The sequence below is a fragment of the Perca fluviatilis genome, chromosome 2 (assembly GCF_010015445.1).
Source record: "Perca fluviatilis chromosome 2, GENO_Pfluv_1.0, whole genome shotgun sequence".
Classification (NCBI taxonomy): Eukaryota; Metazoa; Chordata; class Actinopteri; order Perciformes; family Percidae; genus Perca; species Perca fluviatilis.
In genome coordinates this window covers 28,014,834-28,037,888 of record NC_053113.1, presented here as the reverse complement: position 1 = coordinate 28,037,888, position 23,055 = coordinate 28,014,834, and the positions used below count along the sequence as shown (strand labels likewise).

Sequence of the window (23,055 nt, the reverse complement as noted above, 5' to 3'; positions counted from 1 at the left end):
AGCAGCGGAAGAAGTATTCAGATGAGTCAGTAAAGTAGATGAAGTAAAAGCAGCAATACCACAGTGTAAAAAATATGCCATACAAGTAAAGGTCCTGCATTCAAAGTTTAGAAGTGATATCAGACAATTGAACATAAAGTATTAAAAGTGAAAGTACTCATTAGAGCTGAATTATTATAAAATATATGATTGTATTATCGTAACTGAATCTGAGTTGATATAACTATCCGAATGTGGCTCAAGAGAACAGTATAAACTCTTGATGAAGGTCCGGAGGGACCGAAACGTTAAGTTTTTCTAAATAAAAGGTGATGCTATAGCAAGAGCAGAGTGCGTGATTTTTTTTCCTTTGTTTTGTAGTTGATTTAAAATCTCTATCAAAGTAACTAATAATTATAACTCTCAAATAAATGTAGTAAAAAATGTCATCTTTGCCTCTAAAATGTAGTGTAGTAGAAGTAAAAAGTAACAGAAAAAGTAACAATATATTTGCATTGCAGGTGTGTCACGTATCATGTCAGTTATGCGTTGGGTATGAAATAATATAGACCTGTCTCACCTTCCCACAGACAACACTGCCAGCTCTCCCTCCTCCGCCTCCTTCACTTCATTCCCTTCCGCCTTTTCCTGCACAGTATTTGGCACAGTATTTGGTACAGCTTGTGTAATGTGGGTGTCGATAAACACCCCCCCCAGCAGGGGTCTCTTCTGCTGGTCGGTGGAGGTGTCCAGGGAGGGCAGGATGAGGGTCTGGGGGGGCTTCAGGGGATCTTTGAGTGAATCCAGGGGAGGTATGAGGACAGCGGGCCATTTTCTCTGGGCGCAGCGGGTGCAGCGGTAGCCGTGTTTGGGGGCCAGTCCGGAGAGGCCTGAGATGGTGTGGAGGTGGGACTGATGGGGGCACAGCCTGGGGAGGGAACGGAAAGTGGACAGCGGAGACAGCATTGGGAACCTGGGAGGAAGAGCAGGAGAGGATGAGGAGGGAATGAACAACTGATCAGTTACATTTTATAATTTTTTTAAGACACTTTTATTTTTTTAATAATTTTTAAATAACCCTAAAAATTCAAATATTGAGAAATTTCAAAAGGGTTGTACATAGTGTCTTCATTCATTCATTCATAGGTGTGTTTTGGGCATAACATGCAATAAACCAATCAGTGTCATCTCCCATTCCCTTAAAAGACAGGCGCGTTTGTACCTTGCCGCATTGCTATTATGATGGCAGATTTGCACCGTAATATTTTTATTTGTAATCTTTTGCATGTTTCTGTGTGTTTGTGTGTGTGTGTGTGTGTGTGTGTGTGTGCGTGTGTGTGTGTGTGTGTGTAGCAAGCATAGTGTGCGCACGCTGTGCACGAGCCTAGACGCATTTTACTAATTCGCTGTTAAAATAACAATGAAATGCTGCGTTATTGACTTTAGACCATGCAGGTTTTTGTTGGTCAGTGGCGTGATCACTTCCCGCTGCCTCAAGATAACAATACGCCAAGAATTCACCTGAACACGCCTCCCTTTAAGACCAGCACGCCCATGGGCGCAGAGATGGGCGCAGGTGCATTTGTTATTTAAACAACGTGGGCGCAGGACGGAGAAATTGACAACTGCGTCGTTTTTAAACTAGCAAAGACACTTGCGTCGGGCTTTGCGCTGCGCTGGGTGCAAGATAGGGCTCCAAAAGTTTTGTGTTGCTAACAAAGCATACAGTAATGCCGGAATGACAAGTGAATCTTTTAAGACTTAAGACTCTTAAGAAAAACTAGCCCAAACGTTACCTTCCCCTCCACCTTTGCCTAGTGTGAATGTATAAATGGAAATGAATTTAAAATTAAAATGTGAAGAGTTATCTGTTAGCAAGTCCACCCAGGCCTCTTTAGCTTTGGTCTTTCCATGGTTTGTTTGTGCAGAGAAAGGCAGAGCAAAAGAGATGAATGCAGCTGTATGTCCCAGTGTTGTAATAGCTAGTGGGTGATCTGTAGTGACCCCTGCAGAAACACACACACACACACACACACACACACACACACACACACACACACACACACACACACACACACACACACAAAGGATCTGAAAGCTTTCCAAATTTCAGTGTGCATATCATGTGTGCGTGTCAGAATGTTCTCGAATCCTAAGCTCACATGTTACAGCAGCCCATTGAGCAGCAGCACACTGCCAGAGGCCCCTGAGACCGCTCACTGTTGTCAATGTGGCATACATACTGGGGTGTAATGTATCTAATTTCCATCCATATAAAAGTGCGAGATAAGATGAACTTCTGTGGGAAAAGCTGTGTCAGTGCAGCAGCAAAGAATAGGGGGGCAATTTGGAGAATGAAGATGACTTCTCTGACTTCTGCTGCCAGTGCTGTTAAAGGAAATCACCGTGGTGTAGACTGTGGTATAAAGCAGCATATTGCTGGTTTTGTTAGATTAACTTCTGATTACTTGAGCACTTTTATCGGCCGCAGATTACAACCAAAGTTCCAACCACAAATAGACATGGTCATGTAAATTGTGTGACTTCAAGCTATGTGACAGCCAATGAGCCTAGTGACAGGCTGGATGTTTAAGCCTCATGAATCAAGAGACAGCGGATACAACTATGTCAGACACTCACTTCAGACATGCAGGACTGAATCACTGCCAAGTATCAGCCCACTCCAGAACTCCACTGAGGAATTGTATGAGATTACTTTCTTTTCCTCTTTGATAAAAAAACTAAAAATGTTAAATTGCAGGTGGCATTACATTATTATTAAAATGTGTTAGAGTTGAAAACACAACTAGTGGAGGCACGATATGGAATTATAATCCTTTAAAACACAGTTTGCATTTTTATTTGTTAGGATAAAAAAACAAAAAAAAGAAGATATTACAATGTTTTATACAAGGTGGGAGCTGGAGCCAAGTCATAATATTTCTATAAGATTCCAATTTAAAAATAATTAAAAAATATTTGCAACTTTAATAGTGGTTCTGAATCTATTGAAGGTATATACTGAGGGAGTGTGTAAGCGAGTGTGGTCTCATACTTGATTGACGAGGCTTTGCTCGTGGCCATCTGTTTGCTCTCGTACTCCAGCAGCAGTTCCTCCAGCGCAGCAGCATTTTCTGAAAGACACACACACACATTCACATGAGACTCAATCAATGATGTGACTACAGTGACAGTCAATACTATAAATCAAAATATACTCAAACTTGCCCTGTCTGCTAGAATGTGGTTTACTTAAGACCATATTAGATGTTTATAAATAACATTTATCTTTGTGCTTATTGGTGATTGATTGGAAAAATAAACTAGACCATTGTAGGATTTACATTTGGTTCTACTTTTCATTCTAAAGGGCAAGACTTTTTTAAATCTCCTTTCAAAAACAACCAATGTCTCTTTTCACTTTTCGCTGTGTTGGCATTTCTAACATTAAGGAGCGGACAGTCTGAGCTCGCAGCAGTTAAGACGTGTCTGTGACGTACTCTGATGACACTGCGTTCCCCTCTAAAGCCACATCAGATGAAATGACTCTGACCACTAGCTCCTAAGTGACGTCACTGCTGCTCAACACCCACCTTTCTTTTCAGTGATGAGGCGAACCAGAACACTGATGGTGTCTTCATTTAGGTCGTCAGATATGTAGGGACAATTGTTACCTTAAGCAAGCAAAAAAGACAAGCAGAGACAGACCGGGACAATTAGCAGACATACAGTATGTTTTATAATACTGTATATTTCATTTTAGGCTCTAGATCCTAGATTCTAGAACTAGTATATTGACATTTTAACATAATTACATACATACATATAACCATGTAGTGTAAAATTATTCTTACAGTCTAATGCATATAACACAAATACAAACAATGCCATATGCATATATCAACAAGTTTCTTAATATGTACTGAAAAATACTATGCAGCTTTTTGTAGAGAATCCTTTACCAGTTTTTGTCTGCTGCAAAAAGGATTTGGTATTTTCCATATCTGGTATTTAACATATGTAACTGAATACCTGAAAAATAGTAAGCAGACCTGACGACCTGAGTAAGGATTGCTTTGTCAAACCATATGGTAAAAAAAAAAGTGTACATTCATTATATTTTGTGTATGTATTTCAAACTGTCGAATATGAACTTTACTGTAATATATAAACTTATATTTTTGTATATTTTAATGCACAGTAAGTTCCTCATGCTTTTAAATCACTTTGACAGCAGCTACTTCACTCACAGATAGAGACAGAGTGAGCGCAGTTCACACAGTGCATGTCAGTGCTGGGATATTGTGCCCCAGTGCACGATGGGACTGATAAGGATGGATGTGGATGACTGAACAGCAAAGAATAGATATGCCTCCATGGCAACACCCCCCACCCCCCCGACCATCCCATAATAGCACAGCAAATTGAGGCAGCTGAGAGGAAAGGGATGAGGGCGCAGGGGGGTCCAGAATAGCTCATTCAGCAAATCACACTCCATTCAGCACTGTTGAATCACACAAGGCTCTGAGTGTGTGTGTGTGTGTGTGTGTGTGTGTGTGTGTGTGTGTGTGTGTGTGTGTGTGTGTGTGTGTATCAGACCCCTAATGCCAGGTGACTGTGTGTATTTAGTTGTTAAAGAGCAAAATGTGACTATGTGCGTGTCTCTCTTGCATAAGCAGTGTCAGGCTGTTGTTGGGACATAACAATAGCCGTGTCTCCACAGTGGCTGTTGCTATGCGAGGATAACGGCATCCATTTCACAGTGAGGCACTCATCCTCTTCTATTTATTCCTTCAACAGAGTCAGACCCATGTTCAGTGTTTCAGTGTCAGCCCCATTAAGTCACCAGTCAGTCACCTTGTTTTCAGATGAGTTTGAGTTTGGTCAGTTCAATGTTTGAGCTTCAGAATAAAAAAGGATAAAAAAAAAAAAAAAAAACTGTTTAAATGCAGCAGTCCTGCATGTGGAGCTAACTGAAAATGAAAACTGCAGCAGCTAAACTCTACCTTTTTACTCTTTCCTTGTGGCTGAGAAAGCTGAGTTATCACAAATTTGCAGCTTTGACTCCAGCTCACGACATTTCTTGCCCTCCGTTTCTTCCCTTCAACTTTCCTGTCACTGCGCTTTCCAACAAGTCAAACTTGTCTCTGTCTGCAGCTCTGCGTAGCCAGAGTTACCTCTGCAGTCTGATTTTAGCCCTGCCAAGCTACGCTTGCTGTATTTCCTCATGGAGATGATGGGAAAAGTGCTGGAGTAAGAACTTTACTTAACCTTAACCTTAGCCCAGGACAGACAGACAGATAGTCAGCGCACTGCAACGAGGATAGTTACATAACAACAAGAGAGGGGAAGAAGGAGAGAGATAACGTTTTCCCATGCAGCATTCACAGCTTCTACTGCCCTCTGATCATTCTTTTGTTCTTAACTGTTTTATCTGCTGTCTTTTACTTCCTTACATTACCCACTTTTTGGCGTCTTTACTAACTTTATTTTGCGTATCATCCCCTCACTTGTCCTTTATGTGTCTCACTCACACATGCAGATATAAATAGCTTATCACTGCACCACTGCATCCTCTGTGCTCAAAGCTGTGCAGGAGGAGAGAAAGGGGGGAGCTGAGAGTGAAGGAGGTGATACTGTGTGATAAAATCACCCCAGTAGCTGTTGCTTGGTTCCAATGGAAAACAAAACTACATACAGTATGTAAAATGTTAACATCGATTTACATGAAGGTTGAAATTGTGCCTTTAGATTATTCAAAGAGATGAAAAGTCAATACGCTATTGTTATCTGCATAATATCCTGAAGTGTTGATGAAAATCATTCATTTTGAATCACTCAATCATTCAGTCAGTCAGTCAGTCTCACATTAAGACATACAACTTTTAGGTTTCATACAAGGAACACTTAAATAGAACTTCATCATGGAAGACCCCGACAAGCTCTAGGAATTGACAGAGAAGATCAAAAAAATGGGATAAAAGAAATTAAAGGAAGAAGTACAAAGCAGAGAGAAACAAGGAGATACAGAGAAGGAGAGGAGAGAGGCGAAAGCAAGAGGAGACATAAACCATGAGGTTAGGACCCGATTGAATTATTAAACTGGCTGGAAAAGGAGAGAAGGATGGATAGTGTCATGTTCATATGAGAAGAGGGAGGCTGTGTGTGTGTGTGTGTGTGTGTGTGTGTGTGTGTGTGTGTGTGTGTGTGTGTGTGTGTGTGTGTGTGTGTGTGTGTGGGGGATTAGGATGAATGAACAAAGACTATAAGGACAGAGTGGGGGATGGAGGTTCGGGAAGTTTCTCTTTGGGTGCAGGGACTTCTTAAGTTTCACAACAAAGTACTCGGAGAGGGAGAGACCAAGATAACGCTGCAAACAAAAGGCAAAGACTGTTGCTCTGACCTCTGTCGGTCCTGAAATCACTTCTTTACGCAGGCTTTCTTTCAAATATATGAGCAGAGATGGGATGTTTGAGGAGTTTTTGACATTCTGCATGCATTTCATTTTTAGGCCAGATTTTCTGCTTGTGAAACAGATGTAACAATGATACTTATCATGCAATCCGATCTGCTGGCCCTGGATCACTAAATCCACTACACAGACAGAGCGGCATGTGCTTTAAAGGCTTGGTGACATAATAGGGAAGCTCTCATCTTTGAAGACACAAATTACGTTGATGGTTGTGGCTGAAATGTTAGGGAACGGAAGCTAAAAACAACCTAGGTACTCAAAGAAAAAGAGTAATATTCTCCCTGTAATCAACAACAATGAGCTAACAAACTACTGTAGGCGTCCTCAATTAGCTCACTGTATCAAGAAACATTCAAGTGTAAGTATTTGTAACTGTGTAATGAAAGAGGCAGGTTCAGCCAACCAAGGGGTGCACAGAGATAAAACCAAACCAAAATAAAGGATAACTTGATGTTTGCATCTGTGAAAAACATTGCTTACTTAAATGTTTTAATCCTAATGATGGGAAGTTATCCAAACTTAGCAGGTGTTGGGCAAACGGGTGTTCCGTGCTGACAGAAAGTCTGATCTGCTGAGGTGGCAGATCTCTGTGCTCTGACTATAGATGTATAATAATAACTGGACACCGGATCCCAAAATGGCCTTTATTCAGTTCAATGAAATTGCTCGCCTGGCGCATACGGAAAAAACGTTTCTAAGCTTCTGTGATATGTGGCCCACTGAATATGCACAGTAGTGTTTCCTCTGCGGGCCTGCCCGCGAGTTCCCACTGGGCCCATAGACTTTCCATTGTGGAGACGTCACAGCTTTTTAAAATCCCTTTTCTCGGCTCGAGGAACGTTTTTCAAATAGAAAAAGTCCATGAATAAAAAAAAATCAGCAACGAACCTTTCAGTTTGAGGAGTCCTGTCTTTCTTTTACAATGGTGGCCTATAGGAAAATATCCTTTTAGGGCCGCAGGGTAGCACAATAGTAAGGAAAATTTATATTTGAAAGACGAAACAGCCAGTTAGCCTACCTCTGTCCAATAGTACCAGCACCTCTTACGCTCACTAATGAAAACTTTGTATTTTGTTTGTTTAATTCGTACAAAAACCAAGGTGACTACCTGCATGCCTAATGAACATGATATGAAAGTGGTATTAATCTTCTAATCTAACTCTCTGCAGGAAAGCAAATAAGCATATATCCCAGTAGGCTACGAACTACTTTTTGCATGAGGCTTTGCAATGTTTGCTGAATTCAATGTACTCTCTCTGACTCACATTTGGAGTTTGTGCAACCATAAATAAGTAGAAACACCTCCTAGCAGACATAGTTTAACAAAATCTCATATGTTCTATGTGGATATGTACCAGGAACACTTCATTGTGCGTCCTGTCTCACAGTTTAAAAAAGCTGCTCCGATCAATGCTACAGCAGATGGCATACACCTCGTGACCCAAGGGTTTTACCTGCTATACAAGCTTGGAAACCACACAGGTACAGTACATCAAGTACATACAAGAAATATGGGTGTATCCCACTTTTCCCATATTTTTGCACGGCAATGTTGGTCTATACAGAAAGTATAAATGGTGTCTTCTTCACCATCCAGTTTAAACCAGTAGTTATGACTGCCACGGGTGACTTGTCACCTTACATGAACAGAAGCCTATTTGGGTCAAAGGCTGCAGTACTCCAGGACAGGACAATATACTACTCTTCACTTTTACAAAGGACGGGCATAAAGAGCACTCATTTTAATCTGAGACTGTGCAAAGCACAGAGAACAGGGTGTGGTAACTCAATACTTGTTTTATTGCTTGGTCCCTCTGTGTCTCTCTTTATTTCTCTCTCCAAGCTCTCTTTAGTTTTTCCATTTATTTATCTCAATATCTCTTTCGGTTAATACCACCCTCATCCCTCTGTCTTTCTTTCCTCTTTTGCACTCCCCCGCCTCCCCCCACTTTTACTTATCTCTGTATTTACCCAAGTCAGTTTCTCTCTGACGTCAGTAGGGCGGGAGAGTTCATGGGAATGCCCCTGCCCCCCCTTTTCAGATAGTAAATTACAAGAATAAAAATGCATGCTTGGAAAAACAAAGCATGCATGACAAGGTCAAAGTTTAATGACATAGAAAAGCCACCCATGTAGGCTTGCGTGCAGTCACATCACAGAGATACTGTACATGGACTGTGGCTGCAGACAAAGACACTGCCCTTTGGGCCTGGCTTTGCCCCGACTCCTGACAACACTTAACCACATCTTCTGCATGCGTGTGTGCTAATTCGGCATTTTTATGGGCGAACGTGACCAGAACCTGAACATAAAGGCTAGTTTCAGTAATCACGCCCCCTGCTACTTTCTATCTTTAACTCTTTTTTTCTAACTTTTTCTTCTCTTTTTTGCAATTCCTATCATTTCATCTCTCTCACCTTCTTTTTGCGGTGTGACAGTTTCTTCATCCCCTCCCTCCTTATCAGCAGTGCAGCGGTATCCCTTCTTCTTCAGGATGTTGCAGATGAGGATACCCAACAGGCCCATCACGCAGAAAATGGGCACCAAAGCAAACACGGCGTACTCTGCCGTCTTCTCCTCAGCGCTGCGCACCACTGTGCCGTTGACCGGCCCTCCTGCACCGCTGGATGGACCTTTACCCACTGTACGCACCGTTCTGACATGCAAAGATGCTGAATAAGATGAGAATAAATAGAAACAGAGGGGGGGAAATAGAGCAGGACGTAAGAGCATGGTCTTATTGCCATAAAAAAACAAACAAATGATAAATGTGAATTTAATGAGCAGCATGTGTGCAGGATCATGCTTACTTTTCACACACAGACTTTGGGTGGAAACTTCCCCTGTGGCAGTGGAGTGAAACCTGCAAATAGAAAAAGAAAGAAGAGAAAGGAATGTAATTAGAGAGATGGACAAAGACAAAAAAAATGGGAGGACCATTCTACAGTGAATGAATGAATCAGCGGTTTTAGCCTGTGGCACATTATGTCCTATGGCGCTTGATGTTGCTTGCCCATTGTTGTGAATGACGTAATGTATGTGTGTGTGTGCGTGTGTCTTCTTGTTTTCTTGAAACAGAGAAAATGACAGGCCTTAATTTAGAACAAATAAAAGTTTACGGGGTATATGTTGGAGCATATACCCCGTAATCACTTTGAATGTCAATGCTACAGTTTCATTGAACCTTGCAGAATACTAGGCCTTACCCAGGCAGGCAGTCCCCACAGACACCATCTGAGATCGCAGTGCCAGGGGTTGCAACCTTACGGCCAAGGATCTTGCAGGATGCATGTGGGCGGCAAAGTTCAGAGTCAAATGCGTCTGAAAAGGTTCTCGTCGGGCACAACTGACATTGCACTTCCTCTGTTGGACTTTGGATCTGCCCACAGGCCTGGCAAGAAAGAAAACACTTTTTAACTCAAGCAAAATAGGCTGCAAAAGAGCAAAATTAGGCATATATCTGGTGCTGTCAAAGGGTTAGAGTCTTTGTGTTAACTAGAATTATAAAAAAAAAAAGACATTTTCTTTTAACGTTCACTTAGCTACATATACTGGCCAACAAAGGTAAATACAGATAACTTAGTGACGAATGGTAGTTTTGTTGTGTTAGAAACAGCATGTGATCTACGACAACTTCATAAATACAACTTGCAACAAAAGAGAAACATAACACACCTTGACAAAAACCCCTCCTTTTGTTTAAAAAGCAATCCCATAAAAGGTTTTCCCTCATTAAACAGTGAACCAAATAACTTGGTTTATGTTGACTGTGGTGACCCTAAACAGAAATTGTAAGCTAAGACGGTAAAATTAACTCCAGATCTCTAGCCATAGGCTTTATATACTGTATACAGGTAGGTGGTGGGAATAAACTTGTCACCAGTGAATCACAAAAAATGAATTTGCTCACATACTGCAAATAAAAATGCATACATGCATTCAACATTTGGCTGTAGCTGACTACCTCACAAGGTATTTGCACTCTTTGTCCTATATTTTACAGAATAAGAAAAATGTATCTTGCTGTACATTTATAGGAAGGTAGGAAGGGGAAGATAACATGGGGTGAAAGTGTTTTGTAGTGTCTAGGGGGACAAAAGAAATACTTATAAGGTGGTCTCACCTTGGAAGGCTCCTGGCCTGCAGGGCATTGCAGACACACACATCCTTCCCCCCACCGACACTGCACTGCTGCAGTCCCACCACAGCCAAACACCTGGAACACACACACACACACACACACACACACACACACACACACACACACACACACACACACACACACACACACACACACACACACACACACACACACAAGCTCATGAGTCAGTGGAGGTTTGCTGTAAAATTGTGATGATGTTGCATGATGTGCATGCCACTCCATACAGAACACAACCTTTTTGTTGCATAAACACACAGATGCACATATTTACCGTGAGAAGGACGAGAGCTGAGCAGTAAAGGTGGTTCCTCATCTTCTTCAATGTATTCTTCTATGTTCATATGATCTAAAGGAGATAAGAGACAGGGGAGACAAGACAGGTCAGAAAAAGGGTTAATCACATTTTAAAACATGGTCAGGTTCACTTAAATATGGGTTTTTCGTGTGCGTAATATAAATCGCCTAAGTCGACACAACTGCCCTTTTTGCAAACACAACTTTTTAACCTTTTTAGTGCCAAGAAGCTTTTTCTGGTCACATATGGATAAACACACAACATATCACAAGACAACAATTGGTGACATTGCAATACTTCTGTCTCACACACACACACACACACACACACACACACACACACACACACACACACACACACACACACACACACACACACACACACACACACACACACACACACGCACAGTACATAAGCATGCCCACTCACACAAAACCACACATGCTCATGGCGAAAAACACCTGAGTCATTTTTTTGCAACTTATGGGGAGCGCAGTGACTCGAGTGACAGGCAGGTAAGGAGCAGTTGTAAATGATGTAAATAACATTTAACATGAATCAGGTTCTTTTTATGACCGGGAGTGAATGAATCAAGGCTTTACTGTAGCTATTTCTGGTTCATAGACACTTGCAATTCATTTGCCAACACATGCTGGCTTTCTCAACGCTTGGTATTAGCTGTGCCTGGGAGGAGTATTTCATGATATTTAGGTAAGTTAGAAAAACAAAGTCTTTTTATTGTTTAATGTCATCAAAACTAAGTGAAGCAGTGGAAAAATTCTTCTTTGATCTAAGTCGTGTTACAGCAACACAATATTGTCATCTCTAAAGTTAGCAATTTGCGGTCGGAAAATATTTGATGACTGCTTTTAAAATAGCATAACTTCCTACAGTGCCTATCCGTATGTACACAGATCAAGTGGTCAGCAAGGCATTTATTACTGCTCTTTACTTTTGTTTGTATATAACTTTGCAAACTAAGAATGAATGAATGAATTTCAACCTGAGGTCAATTATCAACGAGATATTCCCGGGTCCATTTATAGCATCCCGACACTTAACACTGGCTCACCTTTACATTTGAGTTTCCACTGCTTAATGTAACATGCCAAAATCATGCTGTGTCAACAAATGAAATTTTATCACATTAACCATAGGCTGTCAGAATACAGCATGTTATTTGTGGTGAAGATTTTACTTTCAAAATTATAGACATGACAAACTCACACAACATAAAATGCATTCTTAGCACTTATCACACTGCACAACTTAAGTCATCATGGACATGATCATATTCAGCCAGATATGGCAAATATGGTTTTTCTTTTTTTCTCTATACTTTTCTCCCAAGAGGAGAAAAAGTAGCGGACAGACTGGCTGGTCACAAATAGGCTTGTACAACATCCACTGACCAAAAGTGAAAACATAACAGGCATTTGGAATATGTCAAACAAAAACAAGAATGACAGAATAAGGATGAGAGGAAGGACGGAAGAAAAGATGAGAAAGTAGATGAGAAGAAATAAACTGATGGAGAAGATGGAGAAAGACATTACGGCTAAGATAGAGATTAAGAAAGAATATGAGACAGAACAAGAAAATGGGAGAGAAAGGAGAAAGACATGAGCAGCATACTTACCCCAGACTTGCAGCTGATTGACACAGTTGCTGTGGCAACTCAGCGAGGATGCTGTGTATGCAGCTACAAATGCTACAAAAGTCAGGACCAAACTCAAATCTGTCTTACAGCTGTCTAAGAACAACACAAACACTTGATAAAAGTCCTATTTAGAGCTACCTGGACAAGAAAAAAGACTACTGGATTTTATGAAAAGAAAATGATGATTAAAAATGTGGAATTATATAAAGTTCTAACTGTGAGACAGAATTAACACTAAAATGCAATTCAAGAAGTCAGAGAAGACTCAAGTCTAGTGCAACTGAATGGAGAATTCAATGTACCTGCCTGTGTCTTATACTGTCATTCTGACCACAGACACACCCCTGATATCCTTAGGACATGCCCCTTCTATCATGGCTAAAACATATATGTGTGTGTGTGTGTGTGTGTGTGTATGTATGTGTGTGTGTGTGTGTGTGTGTGTGTGTGTGTGTGTGTGTGTGTGTGTGTGTGTGTGTGGGTGTGTGTGTGTGTGTGTGTGTGTCTGTGTGTGTGTGTGAGTGAATGTGTGGGGTGAGGCCACTTAAATGCAACTCCTTACTTTTGACCACGCGGCAAAACATAATGTTTTAAACATTAGTTAGCAAGTAAATTGACTATTCTCCACTCAAACCCATTCATTCTCTTCCTGTGTGGTCAGCACACACATAATAGACACACAGCACATACACCTATACAGCATATCCCTGGTGTGTATGTGCAGTAGTTGTGTGGTGAATGCGTTAACATACACACACACACACACACACACACACACACACACACACACACACACACACACACACACATATATATATATATACACACATACATATATATTTTTTTTTACAAATTATCTGTGCATTAATTTATAGTTGCAGGTGACATACAAAGTATATCCACACACACACACACACACACACACGGAATGCCATAACATCCAGCCAGCACAAAACTGTGCCTTATACAAACAAGAAAGTAAAAAATGTAACGAGTTTATGATTTTGGTCAGTCAAGGCCCTCATGCCAATGACAGGCTACTGAAGCATAATTTCAGGGAGAAAGATAAAGCGAGGACAGAAAAACCATTGGTAAAAAAAACACATGGCTGAAGAGCCGATAGAGCTGTAAAGGAGAAGAGAGAGGGATGGAAAGAGGAGAAAGTGGCAGGGAGTTAGATTTGCTAAAACTTCAGCCTGATAGCATAATATATATATAGAAGCATTTGTTAAAATGCCATACAGACCAGAGCAAGAGGCTAATTACAAGTCATACACGTGCACATACAAATGCACATGCACCCACACACGCACAACACACAAAAAAGGGAAAAATGATCAATAAAACGACAATGATAGAGAGAGCAAAACAAAAATGGGACCTACAATTAAGTACCTCTGTTTTTGGAAAGTGTCAAGTAACAAATTGGACAGGGGTTAGAGGGGTTGAGGAATGTTGGTTTTCCACAAAGAATCTCGCTTGACCTCCAAAAGTGCAGTGACCGAAACGAGTGCACTTAAACTCCAGCAGAGCAAGGTGATGAATGCATGTAATCCAAAATCATTAGCATACAGCAGACTGACTTCACATTTGACCTGTTCGAAAAGCCCTAACCCTTGTGCACTTCTAAAAGTCATTTTTACATGCAAAGATTTCAGTTAATGAGAAATCATTCTGGAAATGTGGACCAGCAGTTTGCCAACCATTTCCCCTGCTTGCATAGGCAAAAAGCAGTAACTGTATGCAACAGCAACACATGCAGTGAAAATGTGCCTGAAATAAAATGCACGTGAAAGCATGTCCAAAAAACGTTGTTCAAAACATGCCAGCTTCCTGACCACTATTGTCATAAGTCAGCCCTTCACAGCCAAGCGTTGCAAGCCAACATCGTTTGTGTGTGATGCTTTTGCATTTCAATCCAGTTTCAACCCAACCGTTTGAGGTTTTCCGCATGAACCCACTACAGAAGTGACCGCCACACGTGGAACTTCCACTGGACCTACATGGCACACATGCACCCATCCTTCTCTTCCTTCAGTCCATCCATGGCAAAGTGCTGCTGGGACCAACAGCAATGCAGAATTCTCCATCATCTTTTAAAGGAATAGTTCCACATTTTGGGAATTACGCTTTTTCGTGAGATGAGAAGATTGCTTAGCTTAAAAACTGGAAGCAGGGGGAAAGAGCTAGATTCTTTGATTCAAACGGTAACAAAATCCACCAACTAGCACCCCTGAAGCTCAAAAATGGCCCCACACATCGTCCCCCATAAATCACCAAAAACAAAAAGAAAAGAAAATCAATAAACTCTGTTTGAAGAGCTGGTAGGTAGATTTTGATTACCTTTGGACAGAGCCAGGCTACCTGTTGCCTTGTTTCCAGTCTTAATGCTAAGCTAGGCTAACTGGTCGCTAGCTGGAATTTCATATTCAAGGGACTGACATGAGAGTTGGATCAATCTTTTCATTTAACTCTCAACAAGAAAGCAAATATGTGTTTTTTTCCAAAATGTCAAACTATTGCTTTAAGACATCTTTGACTCCTAATTCATCTGCCAAAAGTCCCTCTGTTCACCACCATTTATAACTATACTACTATACAGCATATATTTACTTTATCATCACCGTTTCTTTAAATCCTTAAATAAATGACCTAATGTGAGGCCAAATTTACCTTTACGATTACTGTAAGTTGGAGCACTAATCTTTACCTAGTGTGAGTGACGTTGAGCAATGTTATCATATTTGTGGCTTGGATGCGTTTTATAACTGAGCAGGCAATCGTAACCATATACTCTAGACTTAGACTTAGACTTAGACTTCTCTTTATTGATCCCTTTGGGATGACTCCCGCAAGGAAATTAGATTTCAAGCAGCAGATTTTAGCATCTTACAAAAACACTCTTTAAATAGAAAAAAAGATAGAAAAAATACAGTATAAGAATAACAATAAACTTTTAGCTAAATATTTTTACAAAAATAAACAAACAGTAAAACAACAATGAACTACAGATAAATAAAGATAGATATATAGATATATAGGACTGTGTATGGTATTGTGTTATTATACAGTTAATAAATAAATGACATTTAGCATAAATTAGCAGTTAAGAGCAGTTAGAGTGTCCACATTAGACCTAAAAGATCTTTCAAAACAGAAGCACTAAACAATTAGAAAAGATCAATTTAGAATCAACTTAATCCCTGTCAAGGATAGTGCAGGTCTTTGTCTGCTTGCTGTAACATTTGTGTCTTGCGTCATTGAACTCTAATACTTTTCTTCCACATGCTCTTTCTACCTCTCAGTCAATCCCATAATTGCATTTTATTGTTCGTGTTCTTTTTCATAACCCGGCTTGCTTCAAGCCTATGTCGGCCATGTGCTTTGCTTTGAAGGCTGCAGTCAGATGGATGTGTGAGTAGAAGGAGTAAAGCGAGACAGGAAGAAAGTGAGAGAAAAACGGAACCGACACAGAGAAAGAGAAGACAGAATCGTAGGAAGGCCAGGATATTAACACCTCTCAGAATATCCCAGCGTACACAACAAAGAAGCGGAAAGAGACCAACATGCACGAAATCCTTGGTCATTTTATGTGAAAACAACAAAAAGGAAAAAAAAAATTCAAAAACACCTCAAAGGAAAAAGAGAAGAGCGTGACGACTTTTTCAAAACTGTAAAACAGTAATTACCCAAAAAACCTCAGTGCTGTTGTTTGACACATTCAAATAACAAGTCACGGTAACATTAGATGACCAGTCACATTTTCTGTTTTGTTCACGGGACCTAAAAATAGCAATAATAAAGAAGTAATGGCAAAGGCATGACAAAAACATGGACATTATTCTATGCTGTGGTGGTTTTTGGGGCGAGGACCGGAGTCACAGCGAATGTGCAAAAGCTTTTTCTGGCACCTTGATGTCATGCAGCAGCTGAGCTGAGAAATCCTACTGGATGAAGCCGTGAAGGAGAAAAAGAAACCACAAAAGAGGAAACGTAAGAATGAGTGGAACACCTTGCCTTTCTGTGTGAGGTGACTGAGCGGCAAGACAGATCAAGGGTAAAGCAGGGTCAAGCTGCCATGTTACTGGCTTCCAAATGCTGAGTCGTGCGTGTAGTAGTACACATGATTCGGATTAGACATGAGATTCTGCAATGACCCTTTTTTTTTGAAAGCCACCATGTACTTTAGTGTCAAGTCTACAGGCACAAAATATGTCAGTCATGCTTACAGATCTCCCATATTCAAGCTACACCTCTGTAAACTAATTATAATGATAATACAGTAAGCAAGGAGCCATCTCTCTGAGTCAAAAGCTTATTGGTTGTGACTTGAAACAGGATTCTCGCATTAACTTCTGTAATTGAGACCTCTGGTTTGTTTTCTGTCTAGGCAGAGCAAGATGGTTTCATAAAAGTGTAGCTAAAATGCTGCACTGGGCTAGTATACATTCAAACTCTTTGGTTTAGTTGTACAGAACCGAGTGTTAATGCCTTTCTTCCCACCCTCCAGCACCTTAAATAAACATATTCCAGGTAAGCAGCTGCCTTTCTTCATCTTTCATATAAAGGCTTTTCTTTGCTTTATTCTTTTCAGCAGATCACTTGCATGTTATGCCATGTTAATTGCCATGCTCTTGTTATTATTAGCCTTTTTGGCGTTTTTTTTTTTTTTTAAAAAAACCCTTTTTTTTTTTAATTTTATTTTTAATTTTTTTTTTTTTTTTTTTTTTTAAATATTTTTTTTTTTTTTTTTTTTTTTAAAATTTTTTTTTTTTTTGGTTTTATTTTTTTTTTATTTTTTTTTTTTTTTAAAAAAAAATAATTTATTTTTTTTTAAATTTTTTTTTTTTTTTTTTTTTTTTTTTTTTTTTTTTTTTTTTTTTTTTTTTTTTTTTTTTTTTTTTTCAGCCACACTTTTACTTTGCTTTCAGAAGTTCAGTAAGCCAACCCAGATGTGTTATGTGAATGCAGCATATGAGTGGATATTTGGCATAGACTTTGGCTCTGACCTTGTCAATTACTGCAAGTTAACACTGAGCTCAATACAGCAGAGGTTGGGGAGTGACAAGAGTTACCTTTGCCGCAGGGAAACCTTGAATCTGAAGCTAGACGGATGTTGGGGTGGGAGCGGGGCTTTTAAAATTCCATGTTTAGCGGCAGTATTTGCAAACTTGCGATGCAGGCATTATGCACCGCACTGACAGCTTCTTGGTCAAACTCAACAAAGCACATTTTAATCTTTCCTGAACCTCGATCAAGTAGTTTTACTTGCCTAACCCTAACCAAAACACATTTGTAGTTGGAAATTCGCTACATCATAAAACATACTGTTGTACTCAGTGAAGTATGTCATATGTTGAATGTAGTGGCAGCAGTTGTTTGCCCAAACTGGCTTTCAGGCATTGCTTGATCAAACAGCTATAGTCAAACTTTATCAAAACTTATATAATAATCTCGCCAAAAAAACTCTTTATTATGACCAAGTTAAGCCTGCCCATAGACAAGGTCTGGTTTACAGTTTTCTGCCACACTGGAGTAAACTCAACTTACTTGCTGTGTCATGGTATTATTTGAATGCTATGATGAATAATGATGACAGTGCACATAATCCTCACCTTTTTCGAACCAACTACTGAGTTTAAATGTGTTTATCAATTGCTCTGCAGGTGTGGCGATGCATCGCCAGAGAAGGACAGAGAGGTTCAAAGGATTACTTTCTTCTCTGCAGGTTGATAAATCCTTTGTTTTAGACTCATAGCCCTTTAAAAAATAATTAAATTATCAACACATTGCTCGACACGGGGCCATTTTTCTTAATTCCTGTAGAGTCTAACCTCATGGCAAAGACATTAAACTCTTGATAAAACAGAGTAATGGTGTAGTTCGAATAATAATAAAAAAATTTAAAAAAACACTAAAGGACACTAAATTGTCCTTATGGAGCCTTAAAAATGGCTGATGAAACACTTTCAAAAGCACGTGGATTTCCCTCTCCGTCATGAAGTAAGTAGGCTTGACAAAGAAAAATCAACCGCCAATTTCCCATGCCGATAATGGCTACCTATTAAGCCCATAGGTCACGTAGCAGGTCCAGCCTTGGGGAACACCTCTTTATCTAACGGCCCATGTAGTGAAATACAATAGAAAATAACTGAGCCGGCAAAAAAAAAGGTTTAAGGTAATTACACTCTATTATCCATCAGACATTTCGTGGGCCGAGAGATAATGTGCATGTGTACGACAACGACGTGATCAGGACAACCATACCCTCTGTTTGACTTAATGGAGGTGCCCATTATCACCAAATGAAAGGCTGATTTACGACAACCCTTTCTACGTTAGTCTTTAGACAATGTCTCATTATGGGGAGCATGTCTGATAACTGGGCTGGTGTCGCCTCTTCACACGTGTCTGCGAATGCCTTTCTCCCACTGACTCTTTGTGTCCATCATTCCTCCTCTCTGTCCTTGGGTTGACGTGATGTTCAGTCGTCATGTTTTCCAGTGGAACTGTACACCGGCAGAAACCTAACGGGCCTCTCTTGTGTCTTTCAGATATCACTGAAGTCGAACGAGAGAGGTTGAATTGACCAGAGAGAGAGAGCGAGAGAGAGAGAATGGGTGAGAGGACGAACAGGCAAGAGAGACAGATGCAGTAAGGTGTTCAGCTTGTTAACAGCCAGAGTAATACCTCTGCAGCAACCGGAGATCCCACAATACAGCAGGGTGACAGTACCTAATTCACAGCCACTGTGAATACATATGCATACAAAGAAAACTCTGGTGATATGACAACATGACATCATGACTTCGCGTAAACATACACGCCCACTTTCTTAATCCAAGTGGCGTGTTATATGTACGCATTTTGAGCTATCCGCGTGTATGTCTACGCTGTATACAGCGGACGTAAACATACAGGCCACTTTCTATAAGTGGCGTGTTATCGCGTAAACATACACGCCACTTTTCTAAAGTCAAGTGGCATGTTATCTGTTGTATACAGCAGATGGGTTGGGTTTAGGAAAAGAAGAACCGGTTGGGTTTAGTAAAAGAAGAAAGCGACGGTTGACTTTAGGAAACGTGACACGCGGGACACAAAGGAAATGTGACACGCGGGACACGATCCCCGGTCTCCTCGCAAGGTAATGTAAGTCAATGGAGGCCAAACGGCGTTGATAAACACGCCAATAATGGCATACGAATTGGTGTGTCATACATACGCCTCTTCATGAGATCAGTCTGTGATACGACAGAAAAGTTTTTTTCCATACTGTATGTTTATTTAAAACAGATGCCACATCTTGTGGGAAGTCATAAATTCACTCGTGCTTTAGACTCAGACACTCAGTCCCCCCTGAAATATGTTTCCAATCCCTAAGTTTATTTTTCTATCCCCCACAAAAGTCAACTTACATAAGTGGGAGACATAAAAACCTGACTTGGTTTGCATGAATTTCACTGTCAACGGTGCTTTTTCACATCGCAAAGACTTTTTTAGTTACATTAAAACTTTGAAAGTGTTTAGGACCATTTGGTTTTTCAATAATTCTATGTCTGCCTCATTGCAAGCAAGCCAAAATTGCGCTAATTCAAAAAACTTGTTTTTACAAAAGTAGACAAGAACACTTTACTATTTTTTAACCCACCAGAAGCCAACCACAAACAAAGGCAATCAACAAAAGTAACAAAACATTGCCGGTGCAACACAGAGGTCTTCTTACTTTATAGTTTTATTTTTTAAAGTGCATAACAATGACTAACGTTTCGATGCAAGGTTACATCTTCATCAGAGTCCTTGAACAACAATCTGAGTTGCGATAATGTGTGTGAGAGTAGATGTTTTTGAGAGTCTGGTATTTTCCCTTACATCACCAGCATCATTAACTGTGAATGTAAATCAACTCCTTATGTTCACAACACCTCAAATTATTATTCACAACCCATACACACATACAGTAAAAGTCAGCACACAAACACTTGCACTATAATTAAACAATTCCCATTTCCACACACACAAACTCGCGTATGCGGTGTAACAACATGTTATCTCTATTTGTCAAACAAATACAGAGGATTTAGTTAATTCTTGTTTTAGTCATTGGGAAAATCTACTCTATTATTCAAGACGCTGAGCTCAGTTAAAGAAAACATGAATTTGGTCCCGTCTGTACAGTTTTTAAGTAACGTGCTTGCATTCCTGAGTATTGAAAAGAGCTCTTTAATGTGCGGCTAAATTGTAAGCTGTCCTATTCGCTAGTTGGAACAAGTCTTAAGTAAGTGATAAGTAAGAGACGTGCTGACTGTTTGCAGGGAGATGTAAACCTTGAAGAACGGTGTCTTAAAAGGAACATTAAGAGGGACATTTAGGGATATAAGCTTCATAAAAAGCTAACCCTGACTGTTCTCACCGTGAGATTAACAGACAATTGGCCACAGTTCATCCTAAGAATTCACTGTACCACATGTATGTTTAACATTAAAATATGATTCATAAAATCATGCCAACAATTATTGTTTTAATGTCTTAGTATGCTATGCAGTAAAAGGGTATAAAGGCTTTAGGCCGCCCACATGTTATTGTAGGCCCAGTTTAATATGCAACTTAATTTTATACAATATATGCAGTAGAGGGTCTCTGATCCATCTCTCTCAGTTAAGGGGTCCTTGGCTTAAAAAACGTTGAAGACCTCTGCTCTAGATTGATGAACAGACAGATATGAGAGTGGTACCTACTCATCAACAAGTCCTCCAAACCATATGACGATATAGGTCGTTTATTCCTACTCTCTAATACGACCCAAAAAATATCGTTTTTTTTAAGCACTGGTCAATTTTGAGATTTTGGGCTATTTGTCTACCATAGAATGTCTTCTTTCGGACGTGAGGCGAAAAAAAAGTCCAAAATACACATTTAGGTCTTTATTTTACTACACTTTAACTTTTAAATGTGCAATCTCATTGGCTGATGCCAATTTCTGACAACGTAATTCGTTCAGATTTGTCACGTGACGTGCTCTGACATTTCCATGGGAGTTCAAAATGTAGAAAGAAGTGCGTCGAAAATCATCTCAAAGAAGACGAAAACAAAAAAAATCAGCAAAGTGTTGGGGATTCTTGGCCTTCATGTCAGAGGAGAAAAACAGGTATGGAATCTCTCTCTCTCTCTCTCTCTCTCTCTCTCTCTCTCTCTCTCTCTCTCTATATGTATATATATATATATATATATATATATATATATACTACACTGTACGTATCACGATACAACACACAATATTACAATCAATTACATTTCACAACATTTACAGTTTTTGTATAATATAATTACTATACAATACTAAACAAATCTGTAATTTTGGGATCCTAAGTGGTTGTGAGTCCCTCAGGCTGTGGCAGGCAGATACATATTTAGCTGTCAGTGGAGCTGCTGTCCCCTCTACTAGGAGAACTTCCAGCTTCTTTTCTGGTGTTAACATTGGGAAGTTTTATATTTTGGGTTATTTTTTCCATGGTGTAAATCTCTTAGTGAAGAGGGAGGGGGAAGTGCATCTCTGTCTGATCCAGTTGGTGGTCACTGAGCCTGTATTTAGTCAGGATCCGTCTCTTCCTTGTATCTCTTACAGTGTGCAGATACTCAAATTACAATTTAGTCTACTTTGTTTGCTTTCTCCAATGTTCTAAATATTGATCTTTTGAATGATTCATAATTTGTTTTTTTTTCTGTTGTGTTGTTATGAACCACTGCTGATGGTTGAAGGCCTGGTTAGTTAGCTTCACCATTAGCTGACTGAGGGGACTGCACTCAAAATGTTAATGAGTGCCTCAATTCTGTTATATGGGCGCGGTGTCCAAAAAAAGTCTTTGTGGGGAAAAGTAAGCTTGAGGCAGCAGCAAATATGGCCATCTCCACCTTTAATGAAGGTGCCTCTGCCATGCTTTCTGTTATGGAGACTTTGTGGCTTCAGAGCACAGTTGTGACTGTCAATTCAATGAGAGAAACTGATATGCTCAGGATCTCGAAAGCTGAGGCCACCACAACTGCCAGTGCAAAATATAGGCGCAAGAGTCAGAGCACAGCTAAAACGGTGAAAAGGCATGAAGGGCCTACATATGAAGCAGGCATGGAAAATTAGGCTTTAGACGGTATCTAGGCCAGGGTGGCAGTTCTACATGGGACCGTTTGTGTGTGTACAGTGTTTTTACTGGAAGGCCATAAATGCTGTGTTATATGTTTTGATGTGATTTAGGTGGTTTGTATTGTTGCTAATGATTTGATAAGATGGTGTCTGTAAATAGTTGTTTCCACTAAAAAAGTATGAATTTTTACAATACAAATCTTTAACTGTTTTCTCAAAATGTTTTTTTTTTCTCCTACTCTGAGCCAGAAATCTCCACTTTAGCAGCACTTACATACACCAAACTTTCCAGTTGTATTCCTATGTATATTCTTAAGGTTTTTAAAGAGGGGTTTGTTCATATATCATTCAG

General features: G+C 39.9%; 1 protein-coding gene across 1 annotated transcript in view; it reads right to left on the bottom strand.

The window, feature by feature from the left end:
• The window catches only part of relt (RELT TNF receptor), a 31,426-nt gene that overhangs the window by 2,879 nt on the left and 5,492 nt on the right, over positions 1–23,055 (bottom strand). The window contains exons 2-9 of the mRNA XM_039822169.1: positions 10,885–10,959; positions 10,575–10,667; positions 9,658–9,842; positions 9,262–9,314; positions 8,869–9,123; positions 3,573–3,653; positions 3,035–3,113; positions 560–952 (exon numbers count right to left, since the gene is read on the bottom strand). Of these exons, the coding sequence (XP_039678103.1) occupies positions 560–952; positions 3,035–3,113; positions 3,573–3,653; positions 8,869–9,123; positions 9,262–9,314; positions 9,658–9,842; positions 10,575–10,667; positions 10,885–10,926 (1,181 nt within the window). The 5' untranslated portion in view covers positions 10,927–10,959. The remainder of the gene's footprint in view (positions 1–559; positions 953–3,034; positions 3,114–3,572; positions 3,654–8,868; positions 9,124–9,261; positions 9,315–9,657; positions 9,843–10,574; positions 10,668–10,884; positions 10,960–23,055) is intronic.